This window comes from Mesoplodon bidens (genome assembly GCF_964165515.1).
Source record: "Mesoplodon bidens genome assembly, chromosome: 5".
Classification (NCBI taxonomy): Eukaryota; Metazoa; Chordata; class Mammalia; order Artiodactyla; family Ziphiidae; genus Mesoplodon; species Mesoplodon bidens.
In genome coordinates this window covers 46,428,728-46,445,295 of record NC_138161.1, presented here as the reverse complement: position 1 = coordinate 46,445,295, position 16,568 = coordinate 46,428,728, and the positions used below count along the sequence as shown (strand labels likewise).

General features: G+C 39.4%; 1 protein-coding gene across 1 annotated transcript in view; it reads right to left on the bottom strand.

Moving 5' to 3' along the window:
* The window catches only part of CRYBG3 (crystallin beta-gamma domain containing 3), a 115,290-nt gene that overhangs the window by 17,103 nt on the left and 81,619 nt on the right, over positions 1 to 16,568 (bottom strand). The window contains exons 17-18 of the mRNA XM_081235087.1: positions 15,438 to 15,564; positions 226 to 365 (exon numbers count right to left, since the gene is read on the bottom strand). Of these exons, the coding sequence (XP_081091213.1) occupies positions 226 to 365; positions 15,438 to 15,564 (267 nt within the window). The remainder of the gene's footprint in view (positions 1 to 225; positions 366 to 15,437; positions 15,565 to 16,568) is intronic.

Below are 16,568 nucleotides of genomic sequence, written 5' to 3'. Positions count from 1 at the left end.
CCCAGCAGGCTCTTTTCCCAGACCACTGCCTGCTACTTCATACTGGACACAGTCCACTGTCTTCTCTTACTTGAGAGAAACTACTATTATTACATGGAGAGAGAAGAGAAGGAGTAAGAGTACCATCAGACCAAGTAACAGCAGCAGTGGGGGAGTAAAAAGCAACTGTGCAACTCTGTCCTACAAGAGTGACTGAAGCAGGCCAAGCCCTTGTCCCATACTTACAGTCCACTTTTTACCCACACGGACTGGGTGTAGAAGTGCAGGTCCTTGTTCAGAACAGAGTTCACAGCCTCTTCTAGATGTAACTCTCTCCCCTCGCAATGTTCCAGAGCAAAAAGGCTAATGGAGGGTTCTTCAAAAACCTAACAGCACAGAAAAGAGAAAACATCACCATACACAGTGGCCACACCTCAGTGACATCCCAGTTAGAACGCAGGGTACCCTGGATCCACTGTTGCATATGCAGTTTACTGCTCTACCCTCTGATGGCCTTATAGTCAAAGCTGCAGTGGTGAGACTAGATTCCATAAATAAGTTTTATTCAATTTTTTTGTAAATTAAAATTGAAGCTTTAAAAAAGGAGTCTTGCTGTCATAATAAAAATGGAGACCTGGTTCCAATCACATATTAAGGTCTGGTTGTGCTGTAATACCACATTTTTGGTCCAGCCAATGCTGGCCATAGAATAAACATAGAATGGAACAGCACTCTCATTTCCCAGGAGGTCACAGCAGCAGTCACTGAGAATACAAGACTTCTTGGCTCTAGGCTCTTAAGTATTCCCCCAACCCTCATGTCAGACAAGAATAGAATCAACTTTGCTCTTTCTCATTCATTGGTATATACAAGACACCATGGTAGGCAACTTTTGGGGGATGAGAAATCAAAACAAGTCACCATCCTTATGTTTGGGGCATTACTAACTAGAAGCTAAACTAGGAGAATTGCACAGATATTGGAACGTAATCCAGGGCAGAGAAGGATATGCCCTATGAAAGTACCCAGTGGAAGCCCAGACTCTTTTCAGCAGAAGGGTGCAGGAATCAAGGAAGCTTCACAGACATGGTGGTGTAGGAGCTCAGCCTCAAAAGATGCCATGGATCTGGAGAGGCCTATGGAGAATAAAGGGAAGGCACTCTGTGCAAAGAAGGGAGACAGAAAGGCACGGGCCATGTTAGGGAAACAGCAGGCAGACCTATGTAGCTAGAACACAGAGTCCAACAAGAAACAGTGCCCAGTGCTCTGGCTGTTTGTTACTGTGTATTGAGTTGCCTGCTTCTCCTTTACACTGACAGGGCAGAGACAGATTTATTGCCAACAGGGAGTCCTTGAAGGCTTTTGGGCAGAGGAGTAGGAAGGGGCTGAACTATGTGTAAGTTGGTACATGAGAAGCAGAGCACTGGGGGCAGGGACTGTGGACGTTCAGAGAACAGTAAATAAACAGTCCAGCAACCGCTCTCACAAGTGGCCTGCAGATATACTTGCAGAAGAGCAAAATGACTAATCAAAGTGTTATTCCTGGCAGCGGTGTTTGGAATGGCAAAGGACAGAGAATGACTTAAATGTCCATCAAGTGGGCACGGGTTAAGTGAATTGTGGAGGAGTTCTATACAGCCGTACAAAAGAATGAGAATGTTATGAAAGATCTCTAAGATATGTTCTTTAGTGGCAAAGACAAAGTTAAGAGTAGCGTAGAAGAGCATATTTCTTACGCTGCCATTTGTGTAGAGAAGGGAAAATTTATGTACACACACACATATATAACGTGTGCTTTATACACATTAACATTTTCCTTAAAAAATCAATATAAAACTACTCCATGGTGAATGTGTCTGTCAGGAAACTAGGATCTGAGAAGATAAAAGGCCCAAGTGGGAGCGAAGTTTTTCACTGCATGCCTTTTGGTTCCTTTTGGATTTTTGAAACACGGAAATATTTATTCAAAAATTTAAATTGGTAATTATTATGCTTATGTTTGCATGTAAATGTGTTTGCATATATTTTTCTTTCAATGGACTTCAGAAAACTTATCTGGCAACAACATGAGTGAAGAAAAGAAAGAATGCAAGTGTCAGTACAGGGGAAGAATCCTCCAGGCCAAAGAAGAAGAGTCAGACCTAAAACAGGAGGTGGTGGTGGTGGGGGGGCGCGTTGGAAGGTTAGGATTGGCGAATAAGGGATGGCCAGGAAAACTATCGCAGTGATGAGAGAGACCAAGTGAGACAAACAGATAGAATGAGAAAGTGAGAAAAAACATGTGCAAGAGTGTGGCTGGGGGCACGGCAGTACACAGTCGACCCGTGAACAACAAGGGTTTGAACTGCACGGATCCAGTTGTACAGGGATTTTTTTCAATAAATACGTACTACACAGTCTGAGGTCGGTTGAATGCTTGGATGTGGAACCACGGAAATGGAGGGCCACCAGTAAAGGCACATGCCAATTCTCAACTGTGCACAGGGTCGGCACCCCTAACCCCCATGTTGTTCAACAGTCAACACTAATTGTAAGAAAATCTGGAGAGGAAATATGCCCCGCAGCTAAGAACTTATATTGAGAACTGGAGGTTTGAAGGTTGAGATAGAGGCTGGATAATCCTAACAGAAATGTCCAGTGAACACTGGACCTTCTGATCTGGAGTTCAGGGAGAAGATCGAATGTAGGGATGATAATCTGGGAACTCTCAGAATCTGGGTAATAACTGGAGCCAGTTACAGGTAAGAAAACGGAAATGACAGGAGGACAGAAGTGCGCTGACAAACGAAGGCGGTGGTGATGAAAGGCAGGCCTGTGGAGGTGACTGAAGAACAAACTAGGAGAGAGAAGACAAAGGAGGACATATCACAGAAGTAAAGGCGAAAGAAAATTATAAGCAAGAGTTGGCCACAGTATCAAATACTTTTGCAATGTCGAGGAAGAGGGTGACTGCGATGAGGCTGATTGGGTTTGGCGATCAGGGGGCAGCTGGTAACCAATGCGAGAGCTCACTAAGCCACATGCAGGAGATGAGGCACAGAATCTAGGCTGCAAGGGCTGATGAATAAGCAGGAAGAGACTGTAGACAGGGCATACAGGCTATTTTTTAGAGAAGTTTGGTAAAGAGGAGGGAAATCGGCGGCTGGTCCACATGGCAGGCACGGTGGAAGGTGGCAGCATAACGGGAGAATCTGGATGACGCAAGACAAGAGGGGTGGTTCTGGGGAAGAAGGCGGAGGTGCAATCCACTGTCCCATCAGTGCAGACCCCTGACTGGAATCAGTCCATGAGGAAAAGGATCGCTTTGAAAAGGATGAAATATGCTTCCCCTGAAATACAAGGAAAGATAGAGAAAGGATGCCGAGAAATTTCCAGGTTTCTAAAATAGGTAAAACGTGTTGTAATTTTCTCTTTATGTTATGTGGCAAAGGTTGCCTGTGGATCACGGAAGGTGTGAAGCACTGTCCAACGGAACCTTCTGCAGTGACAGCAATATTGTATATCTGTATCTTCAGTATGGTAGCTACTAGTCATACACGGCCATTGAGCATTTGAAATGTGGCTCGTGTGACCAAAGTGAATTTGTTTTATTTAATTTTAATTAAAAAAACTACATGTGGGGCTTCCCTGGTGGCACACTGGTTGAGAGTCCGCCTGCCGATGCAGGGGACACGGGTTCGTGCCCCGGTCCGGGAAGAACCCACATGCCGCGGAGCGGCTGGGCCCGTGAGCCATGGCCGCTGAGCCTGCGCGTCCGGAGCCTGTGCTCCGCAACGGGGAGAGGCCACAGCAGTGAGAGGCCCGCGTACCGCAAAAAAAAAACCCACAGAAACTACATGTGGCTAGTGCTATGGTATCAGATAGTGCAGATTGAGGGGTTAGAGGATGCTGGAAAAGAAGGTAAGCGTCACTGTGTGCAGTGAGACGGTAGCTAAGCATAAAAACACTGCCCGGGAGCACTGATTTTCCTTCAGTAAACAACATAAACTGGGTCAGGAATGGAAATTCATCTCAAGCCACTGAGTTCCTGAGTGACTGCAGACAAGATCAGGCTTCTCTTCTGCTCTCTGCAAAATAAAAATTGGAAGCATCCCAACAATTTATAGAAGAAATGTCCTTATAGGAGGGTCCAGAACAGCAGTAGTTTAGAAATGCAGCCGATAGCAGGCTCTAAATTACCCACTAAAACTGGTGACTGAAAATTAGTGGACAGTCAAAATCCACAGAGAAGCCCCTGACTTCATTGCTGGCCTTTTCCCAACATTCTCACCCTTAAGCTAATAAAAAAGCATTTCAGCTTACCTCCACTTGCTGAGTTACCAATTAGTAAGGAAGGGCGGCCAGGCAAGGAGCCTGGACTGGGCTCAGGATCAACCATCAGCAACACCCTCCTCAGTAAAGAGTTTGCTGTGGTGAGAGTGGCACTTACATTACAGGCACTTACCGCTGACAGGAGGTAACTGTTTTGTATTCCACAGGGAAAAATTAAAATCTTATGTGAGGATATAACTTAAATGCTAAGTGATGTTCTAAGAAAATAGGTCCTGTGTACATTTTTCATCTTCCTTTTGTTGGAATGTCCACAAAGGCGTTTTTTATTTTATTTTATTTTTTTAAAAGACTACCATTATCACTCAAATTGCATCAAATTCACTCCCCATTTCAAAGACAATCTAGCAATTCTATATCAAGAAATTTATCTTACGATAACAATGCAAAATCTGATGGAGGGGATCTCAAAAATTGTTTTAAAAATGATCATACAGGGGCTTCCCTGGTGGCGCAGTGGTTGAGAGTACACCTGCCGATGCAGGGGACGTGGGTTCGTGCCCCGGTCCGGTAGGATCCCACATGCCGCGGAGTGGCTGGGCCTGTGAGCCATGGCCGCTTAGCCTGCGTGTCTAGGGACTGTGCTCCACAACGGGAGAGGCCACAACGGTGAGAGGCCCGTGTACCGCAAAAAAAAAAAAAAAAAAAAAAAAAAAAAGATCGTGCAGGAAGATTGAGGAAAAAATTGCAGAAAATGACTGAAGATATTTTTATGAGTTTACATAAATCAGTAAGGATCCTCTAAGAGACCCAGTACATAAATGGGCAAAGAACACAAACCAACAGCATTAACCAAGGAGGAAACATGACTAACAGGCATGGACAAACCTCCCTCCTTTCCATGAACAACACCGAGATATCATCATGTGGTCCCATCTATCAAACTTTTCATTTGTGAACATCTATTGTTTCTGAGCTTAAAGTCATTCCCTCTTTAGAGGTTTGAGATATATATTTAACTTAACTTTTCTCTATATAAATTATTTTTACTTAAATGGTCTTAATTTATAAATACACAGTTGATCCTTGAACAACATGGGTTTGAACTGTGCAGATCCACCTGAACGTGGATTTTTTTCCAATAAATTTAGTATCTGTATTTTCATTTTACAGTTCTTTAAATTAACTAAGTGTTGGGGAAAGTTTGTGTTCATTAGAGCTCACAATATATGGAATCAAAAGAACTGGGTTCGAGTCCTGATTCTATCCAAATTGTTTCACCTTCCTGCCCTTGGGTGAGACATTTATCAATTCCTTTGTCTTGAGGCAGAAATAGTACATAGATTTTCCACTGCCTATAGAGGGTGGAGATGGGGAGGTTAGCACCCCTAAACCCCTGTGTTGTTCAATGGTCAACTGTACTTAAATTCATAAATGTACTCGATTTATAAATGTACCTAAAGGTTAGGAAGATTAGGAAGGCAATCATTCAGAAATAAACAGCACTAAAGAACTATGTTAAAATCTTATTTTTCTGATACATTTTCCAAATATGAAAGTAGGAAGAGTATATATACACTATTAACAGTCTTTAAAGCTGAAGATGACAGAGTAATCTGAACTTTCCAAGGACAACAGAAGCCACCAGAATTTAATTACAACTTGAGCTCTACAAATCTCTTGGCCTCAGTCCATGCTAACTTAGAAGACAGCCAACCATTTGGGGCCAAAGGCTCTTAGGTGTCAGCAGGAAAAGGACATTCCTGCCGTGTGAAGTCTAAGCCATGCAAAGAGGATACAGCCTCTAAAAGGAGGCTGTGGTTAAGAAAGGAAAAGAATACTTAAACTGTATAAATGAAAAGAAAACATCACTCCATCAACTAAAATAATATTTTAAATGACAATAATAGTAAGAACTAATATACATGACACTTAATATGTGCTGGGCATCATATATACATACACACACAAACTATATAGAAGGGATTGTGAATGGATGGATATATATATACATGTGTGTATATATACATATACATATATATCCCAATTTTTTTAACCTAATTCATTTGGCAACAAAATCTGATCTGAATAAGTAGAAAACTATAATATTTATCCAACTTGTGTAGCCATGATTATATTTTGCTACAGCAACAGAAATGTGTTTAATTATGGGGCGTTGCCCAGAACGTTTCTGGGGTTATTGTCTTATATGCTATCTATGAACCATATTACTGTTTAAAATGTGAAAAATTCCAAATCCCAAAATACATTCATGTTAGGAATTGTAGAATTGTATTCACTCCTTTAATCCATGCAACTTTCCTTTGACATGGGTACCATTATTATCTCCACTTTACAGATGAAGAATGAAGGCACAGGTCACATACAGTAAATAAAGGAGCTGGCATTTGAAACTAGACAGAATGGCCTCAGAGGCTGTGTTCTTAACCCCTCCACTATAGTTCTAAAATGTTCTAAGTAATTTTATCATGTAGAATATTTTTGATTGGCATGTGTGACATTACCTGAAGCAGTTGACTTCATCTTGCTCATCAGGGTAATATCTATGACCCCATTCTTACCTATCCCATCAACTTAGCAAGTGTGTACACCATCTAAATTTGAAGCTCTGAGACCTGGGTATAGGTACTCTGCTAGAAGAATTACATTTATATGAACACATCTTCAATATATATTGGATAAAATGTTTAAATCTAACTACTAATTTTTGACATTTCTTAAAACTATACAGACTTGAATATGAGCTTGAATAGTATTTAACAATGGGGGTGAATTAGTTTCCCTAATCATCAATTGCATGAGTTTGCAAGATGGTAAAGAGAACATATGTACTTTATACATTTTTTTCATTATTTTTTTATCCATATAGCAAGTCTTGGAGGTGGAATGAAGTCTGTTAAATGGTCTTTTCCTAATTTTAAAGACGAAGCAAATATTGAATTACATTGGTTAGCTCAGTGTCAACATGAGACCAAGACTTCAATTTTTCACTCCAGGGAGTACATAAACTATAACTTGAAAGCACATAGTCAAAAGATTTTTGAAATGGAAATATGTTGGGGTCCTAGAAGCATGGTTTGTGTAATCACACAGAATATCTCTAGTTAGAGTCTGTGTTAGACTAAAAGGGGGGAGTTGGCGGGGGTGGGAGAGAGACCTCTGACAAAAACATAATGAAAGGGAACATCCCATTCAAAGACCACATTTACTGGAGAAAAAGAGGCCATTCTGGAACTGAGAACAGAGGTGAAAATTACTTGGACAGTTTGTTGACTATTAATACTAAAAACAAAGCATCTGATAAAATTTTGCCTTACTTCTCATTGCTTAGAAGAAAGAAGAAATTATTCAATTTAGCAAACATTTCTGAATTTTTCTTGCATGCCAGATAATTTGCCAAGTGCCTGGGATACTTAAACAAGTTCAAACACTGAGATGGAAGGAAGCTCTTGAGCTCTGATCTCTAACAGGAAGTGTCCAAAACTTCCTTTCATGGTATACAAAGCCCTTCACGTTCTGATCTCCAAAGGGCTTTGCAGCCTCATCTGCCAGAGTAACAAAGTTAGCTATCATCTCTACTGCTTTTCAGCACTTTACATCCTTATCTGCCTTAACCAGATCTTCACTCTTTGAGGTATTTCCAGTTGCCAAGTCCAGGGGAATTCTTCTGTCCCATATCATCTGTCTCTGACATTTCCACCTTCCACTTTTTCCTGGCTCTTTCCCTTTGGGCAGTAAACATGCTCATTTATTTACATACAAAAAAAAAAAAAACCCCAAAACCATAGAGACCTGTACATTAGCATTGTATAGTTCTTTGAGTTTCAAATCACTGCTTGTATGGAAAAGGTGTTGATATTACCTTAAGATTATGTTAGTTGGTTAGACTCTAAGTATAACATGTTATTTTATTTTAAAAATATCTAAGCAAACAGCCACTAAGAACAGCCATATCTGTATAGCCCAACAATATCACTTCACCCTAATCTTTGCCAAGTGAACCATGGCTAAAAAACTATGAACAACTAGACTGAATTCAAGGAAAGTAACCATAATGTGCACCTCAAATACCATTCCAATCCAGAGAAATACCAAACAGTGTGCTGGCAAAAACGTATCTGCAGTGATGAAGATTTAATAGAAGGCTCATAAATCTCTAATGAGACTCTAATCCGGAATCTTCTAAGTTTGGCCCATTTAAAACAAAATCACATAAATACTTTCAGTCTTATCAAATCTTGATGTTGCACAACAAATATTAATTCTTGTCTATGAGCTATTATAATATTATTGAGTGTTTTCATGTGCTAAAGGCTTCATATGCACTAGCTCATGTAATCCTCATTTTAGTCGATGAGAAAGGTGAGGCATAGAGTGATCAGAAACATGCCCAGGGTCACTCAGCTAACAAGCAATGGTCTGTCGGACTCTCAAACCAAACTCTTCTCCAGTGAACTGTAATGCCCCTCATAAAAGCCTCTTTCACTTGGCTTAGAAAATCAGTTTCATCACAGGCCTACCTTTCTAACTGATCTTCTTCCTTTAAAAAAAAAGTTATAATACATTTCAAAAAGAATAAATAATATCTAGATGATCATGTATCTAGCACCCAGAAGTAATACATTTGAATTTTACTATATTTATATCAAATTGTATAAACAAGTAAAAACATAACATGTACAGATGAATTTTAATTTTCCCCCCTCCCTAGAAGTAACCACTATGCTGAAGTTGTGAATCTTTATACATCCTTTGTTTTTAAATTTCACAGAAATATATCTTACTGTAACATTCTTAGTAACACATGAACCTCACTTAATATATTATATTTCCTTTTATGATTGTGCTGTACTATAGTTTGTTTCATCCATCAATGCTGCAACAAACATCCTTATTTTTCCCTCATAGCAACTGATACTCCTTCCACTAGCTTTGTCCGAATAATCCCACTTCTCTGCCACCAAACTAAGCTTTGGTATTGTCAGATCTTCCAATGTTTGTACCTGAAGTAAGGTAATGCTACCTAATTACTATTTTATTGATAATTTGCATTTACTGGATCACTAGTGAGGTTTAACATCCTTTGTATGTTATTAGCCATTTTCTCACATTTATGAACTGCCTATTCATAGTCGGCTGATTTTTAAAATAGGTTTTCTTTTTTTTTTCAGTTGACTTGAAAGAGTTCTTTTTATATTCTATACATTAAACCTTTGTAGCTTATAAGGGCTGAAAATATATTCTCCAGTCTGTGGCTTGCTGTGGTAGGCTCAGTAATTAATGTTCCCCCCACCACCAACCAAAAAGAGGTCTACATCCTAATCCTGGAACCTATGAATATGTTAGCTGATATAGTGGAAGGGACTTTGCAAATGTGATTAAGAGTTAAGAATCTAGAGATGGGGATATTTGTCTGGATTATCCAGATAGGCCTAATATAATCACATAGGTCCTTATAAGAGGGTCAGAGACAGAGGATAGAGAACAGAATTTGAAGTGATAAACTTTGAAGATGGAAGAGGGCCATGAGCCAAAGAATGCTGGGGACCTCTAGAAGCTGGAAAAGTTAAAGAATCAGATTCGTCCCTAGTGTCTCCCAGAAGGTATGCAGCCTTGCCAACCCCGTAATTTTACCCCAGTAAGACCTATTTTAGACTTCTGACCTCCAGAACTGTAAGATCATTTCTGTTGTTTTCAGCACTAAATTTGTGGTAACTTGTTACAGCAGCAACAGGAAACTGATACACTTGCCTTTTACTACTGACTTGTATGTTTTGCGTTTAAATCCATCCTACTCCAATAACATTAGCATAGTTTTCCATATTTTCTTCTGTTTTTTTCTTCCAGTTTTATTGACACATAATTGACACACAACACTGTACAGGTTTAAGGTGTACAGCACAAAGATCTGACCTACATACATTGTGAAATGAGGACCACAGTAAGTTTAGTGAGCAATGGTCTGTCAGACTCTCAAACCAAACTCTTCTCCAGTGAACTGTAATGCCCCTCATAAAAGCCTCTTTCATCTCATATAGATACATAATCGTCATCTCATATAGATACAAAATGAAATTGGAAAAAATTGTTTTTCCTTGTGATGAGAACTCTTAGGATTTACTTTCTTAACAACTTTCTTATATAACATATAGCAGTGTTAATTCTATTTATCATATTACAAATTACATCTTTAGTATTTATTTATCTTATAACTAGAAGTCTGCATCTTTTGACTAACTGCCATCCCATTCCCCCTCCGCCACCTCCCACTCCCTGTTAACCATAAATCTGACCTCTTTTTCTTTTTTTATTTTTGACCTCTTTTTCTATGAGTTTGTTTGTCTGTTTGTTTTTGAAGTATAATTGACCTACAACACCATGTTAGTTCCTGGTGCACAATATAGTGGTTCAATATTTCTACACATTCCAAAACAATCACCGTGAAGTCGAGTTGTCATCTGTCACCTTACAAAGGTATCACGTAATTACTAACTATATGCCCGGCACTGTACATTTCATTCAGGTTTGTTTTTCACATTTAGGTTGCCATTAATCCATCTGGAGTTTATTTTTGGTGTTTGGAATAAAGCAAGATTCAAATGGTATCTTTTTCCATGTAAAGGGCCAACCGTCTTTCATAATAGCCCCACTGAAATGCTATTTCTGTCACCTTCCAAATTCCATTATTCATGTAGGTCAGTTTCTATGCTCTCCTATCCCACTCTTCTATTGGTCTCTCCTTGCACCAATACTCACTACCTTAATTATTACTGATGAATAATGCAATATCTATATTTGGTAGGACAAGTGATCCTGCCTATTGTTCTTAAAAATAATCTTGGCTATTTTGAACCCCTATCTTTGCCAAATTAATTTTAGAAGGAGCTCGTCATGTTTTACCACCACCCCTGCAAAAGACAAAAGATTCTGTAAGCATTCTGCCTGAAATTTTATTAATTTGGGGAAGACCAAAATATTTACAATATTGAGTCTTTTCATCTATAAAATCTCTCTCCATCTTTTTATGTCCTTCAAGAAAGTTTTTACAATTTTCCTCATAAAGAACTTACTTGCATTATGTTAGATTTATTTCTAAGTATCCTATATTTTAATTGATATTTATCTTGTAATCGGCAACTTTTAAAGATTTCATATTAATCCTAATAACTTGTCTGTGGATATTCTTGACAATTTTGTTTCTTCCTTTATACCTTTTTTGGTTTTAATCTTATTAAAGTGCCTAGGACTCCAAAATAATGTTGAATAGAAGTGGTGACAGTAGAGATCATTGTCTTCTGCCTGAATTTAAAAGGAAATGCTTCAGATATCCCACTTGGAAGTATGATGTTTACTGTAGGTTTTTGTTGGCCTTCAGGTTCAAAATGTACACAGTAGTTACTGCTATTAACTATATATGAGTTCATCTGAAAATTTAAAAGTAACCAAACTCCTCTACACTTTATAAAGTCATTGCTTCCTTTCATCTGTGGCTGGATTTACAGTCCTCTTCTATTTATAGCTGTACCCCTCCCTTATTCATTACTCTTGCACAGAATGAATTATTGTCTCGCCAATTCTTATTCTACCTTTTAAGATCATTTATGTCATCACAGTCATAAATTTCATTTGAACTTTTTCTACAACCTCTTGTTACAATGCTTCTTTTGCTTTGCCTGCTTATAGCTACCAGGATTGGATTATACTTCAAAGGAGGCCAACTTCCATGCCAAGCCACCATGGAGACACTAAAGAAGTAATGGGAAGACTGCTGCTCCCATGGAAACGCAACAAAAGCAGGTTACCCCACACACTACTAGACCAATCTTAAAAAACATTTTACTTAATGTTCCCCACCCACCTCTAGCCCCTCATCAACTGTTCTGGGGACTGTTATTTGGCATAACCTTATTGAAAGCTAACATACCATCTTATTCCCTCAGACCATGTGAGGCCTAAGACTGGACACATTGCTTTTCATGTCCAATTAGAAATATACCCAGGATACTTATTCTGTTGAAGTGGAGGCTGTCAAAGATGTAAAAATACCTGTTCTAACAGTTTTTTTTACAGATGAGTTAACTGAGGTCAAAATAAATTAGGTGATTTGTACAAGGTCACACTAGTGAAAAGCAGAACTGTAAACTACGCTCGCAGCTCCTTTCACAGTAAAATAACTGCAAATTATGCATCCATGGACCTCTAGAATGTAACATATGTCTGCACAGATAGAAATCAGCCTGGAGCAAACTGTCATTTGCAAGACATACTGATCTTGTATGAAGATGAAGTGTTAGGATTCCTCAATTCTATACCATTATGACACTTTAACACTAAAAGTCACAGCATGTCTGGGAATGCCAACTACAAGCAACACCCTCATAATTCTGCAGTTTTAACTAATAAAAGCAAAAATAAAAAATTTAGCTCATATACGTGTAAAGTTAACTCAACTGGACGTAACATTTCCCACAATGAATCCAGAATCACACTGGATTGTGGCATGGGCAGTAGTATTAACCAATCTATAGAAAAAGGCATATCAATTCCTAAGTAGGAACACAGTAGGGGGACAGGACTGTGAAAGTAATCAGAGAAGCAGGATAGATACAGTATGTCTAGAATTTTCCAAGGAAAGGAGAAACAGAATCTGGAGAATGCAAACAACTGGGGAGGTGGGGTGGTGGAGTCTCTTTTGTGGGGAATATTAGCCTAGGTAAACTACTCAAGACATCTACCTAATTTTATCCAAATCTTAAAACATCTGATGACTAATTCCATTTCCTGGGTTCTTCCAGAGAGGCAGAAAAATGCCCAGGACAGAATTCTCAAGTATTCTAGCCACTAGAATCCACCTACTACAAATTACCAGGTTGGCCTTCTGGTTTACCTATCAATCTCCTAGGTCTGATCAACTCAGGGTTTCAGGGCCACCAGGGTGAAGCATGGTTGACTTCACCAAGGAAATGTTACCTGTTGAGGCTGCCGCCTGGTCAGCTTGCAGATCTTTACTGGGATGCTCTACGTCACCCCATATTCCTTCCATTTCACCACCAAACCTACTGCCTAAACATGGCTTCAACAAAGACCTTTCAGAGATTCAAAACATACCTGGTAAAGGCATTAAGAAAACTTATATGCTCTCCTTACATAAACTGAATACACTCTTTAATCAGTTCTTGAAGTGAAAAGGCTATAGCTCTCAAATCCTTTCCAAGAGGCACCTTCATCTACACTGCCTGGATTCCACAGGACCAAACCAGGGACATGCAACTGCATAGTTCAACTTATGTAGAGATGTTTCTTTTCTCTGTCTGTATTTTTACTCCTAATTTTAACTATCTATTTTTGACTTCATGAATGTGGAAGAAATGTAACTGCTCAAACAAAAATAGTAATACCATTCATTTGGAGCACCTAAGTATCTGTCTGCTAGTTTGACCACTAAAAATTGCTAAAAAGTTCCCTTCCCAGTAAATGCAGACTACTTTCCCATGCCTCTTCCAGGCTTATCAATACTTGGAGAGACTGACCAAAACACATTCTTTTTTTTTTTTTTTTTTAAATCCAGTTTTCCTCCAAGAGACAGGAAGCATCAGTAGCCACCTAGTCTTTCCAAGTTGGTGTCTAAAGGTCACTAAGAGAGACCGAGGCTCTATTTTTATTCTTGTTCCTCAGCCAAGACTCTATTTTTACCCTGATACCAAGAATACTCTCTCCAGGAATGCCTTGAAATAAGACTACATTGCTGGGACTTCGCTGGTGGTCCAGTGGTAAAGAATCTGCCTTACGATGCAGGGGACACGGGTTCGATCCCTAGTCAGGGAACTAAGATCCCACATGCCGCGGGGCAACTAAGCCCATGAGCCACAACTACTGAGCTCATACGCCTCAACTAGAGAGCCCACGTGCCGCAAACTACAGAGCCCATGAGCTCTGGAGCATGCGCGCCACAACTAGAGAGAAGCCCGTGTGCCGCAATAAAGAGCCCGCCTGCCGCAACTAAGACCTGATGCAGCCAAAAATTTTAAAAATTAAAAATAAATAAATAAATAATAAATCTTAAAAAAAAAAAAAAAAGACTACATTGCTGAGGTTGGGATCGAAGATCCTGAGTATGATCGTCACTCCTGGAGTCAGCTCTGGTTGAAAGATCTGACTGAGTCACTCCTGTCACCATGTAGGGCTTCTAGTCATCATTGTGTAAATCTCAGCTTTGACCAAATGCTCCTAGGGAATCATCATAACTAGACATCTTAAAAATATTCCAGATCCTTACTACTTCCTCTGCAAAGACACTACTAACTAGGAACCCGGAATGAATGTCCCAGAATAGCTATCCTGTTTTTCTCACACTTAAAATTCTGAGTAAATATGATAGAAAGGAGAAATTACTTACTCTATAAATGTAAGCCTCCAAGGTGACCCAGATAACTCTGCACACTCTAGGCAGGAAAGCCCGAGTTCCCCCAAAACAAGGTTTGAAATCAATACCAATGGTGTTCCATGACTTAAAGTAACACTGCAAACCTAAGTAGCAGGCAAGCTGTCATGTGACTTATCTAGCCGAATAATAAAATGATCAGGTTATTATTTTTATGAAGCAGCTCTACCAATTACAGCCACGATACTAATAGCTAATACTTATTGAGCGCTCACCATGTGCTAGGCATTTTACAAGCACCATCACATTTAATATCCCAGTGGCCTTACAAAGTACTACTATCTTTCATAGATGAGGAAACTAAGTAACTTTGTCAATGTCACCCAAAGTCGTTAAAGTATTCATTTAAGCTCAGGGCTATATTACTCTACTTCCTAAATTTTGCATTCTGATCAAAAAAAAAAAACAAAGAAAGAAGAAGAATATCAATCTTGGGAATTCCCTGGTGGTCCAGTGGTTAGGATTCAGTGCTTTCACTGCCGAGGGCCAGGGTTCAATCCCTGGTCAGGGAACTAAGATCCCACAAGCTGCGCAGTGCAACAACAACAAAAATCAATCTTTCATTAGTTGGATTTCATGAGTGAATCTCAATTTTACAATCTTCAAGCAAGTTACTTAAATTTTTATATTTTCCCCTGTATTATTTCTTCCAACTTCATGTTATCATTCACGGTAATTAAAATGGACAAGAAAAAGTCTTATAAATATGCATCAGCGAAGTACTTACATAGTCAATGGGCTTGAGGGATCTGACTCTAGATGTTGGGCAGCCACAGGACGTAAGGTCAGCATACAGCCCTTCTTCTAACACACACTGATGATTAGAAATGTCCTCTTGGTAATACAGGAGCCAGCTGAAAAACCAAGCAGTGGAACATTCAGTCAAAGTGCATCAGTTGGCAGTTTGACTCGTCACCATGCAGTGGGAGCCAGGGTAGGAGTAGGACACAAAATTCCTGGTGCTGGTCAGCAGCAAATACCCAGAGTTGGTTTGGGAAAAAAAAAAAAAAAGCTACTACTGTCACCTATTGACTGCTTACCACGTGCCAGACGAGGTACTCTGCATGCGTTATTTCACCACGTACTCATTACTTTATGAGGTAGAAACCAGTGAGGTAAAAAAGTTAGGGGATTTGCCCAAGATTCCCCCAACTATTAAATAAATTTGAAAAAAAACATCTGCTGTAAGCTAAAGACATTAACTTCATTCAGTGCTTTCCAGTATAAAAACCTGGGATCAAATTATAGTAATTATTAAGTACTTTAACAGATTAGAAATTCTTTTTGAGAAAAACCAAAATTTGTACCCTTAATGATGAGTTTGCTTTCAGTCTAGGTTGAGTTAGAAGCTAGACTCCTAAACTCACACAACAGTATTTAAAACCTGTCACCTGCATAGCTGATGGCAAGCGGAGATTTTTAAAAAGAAATGAACCCTCTAGAATCTTCCATAGCAAATTATCTTCAATATAGCACTCATCAAAAGCTCGGCTAAGACATGCCATTTTGGAGAGAAGGGGCACAAGGGAGAAGTTAACTGACTGTTACTACTTTAGCTTTGGTGTGTTTAAGCTCTAGCTCTGTATTTTAAGATCACCAGAACTGTGCTCTAGCTATACGAGGTTAACTTTAGATAACCACAGAAATGCTCTGTGACAAAATTTACTGCCATGTCTCCTATGTAATAAGCATTTTATAGCCAATATTTCCGATAGGTTTTTCAATGTGCTGGGAATGCAGCTAAGCCCTTATGTGCGTTATTTATTTAGTTCTTATAAGAATCCTTTGAGGGCTTCCCAGGTGGCGCAGTGGTTGAGAATCTGCCTGCCAATGCAGGGGACACGGGTTCGAGCCCTTG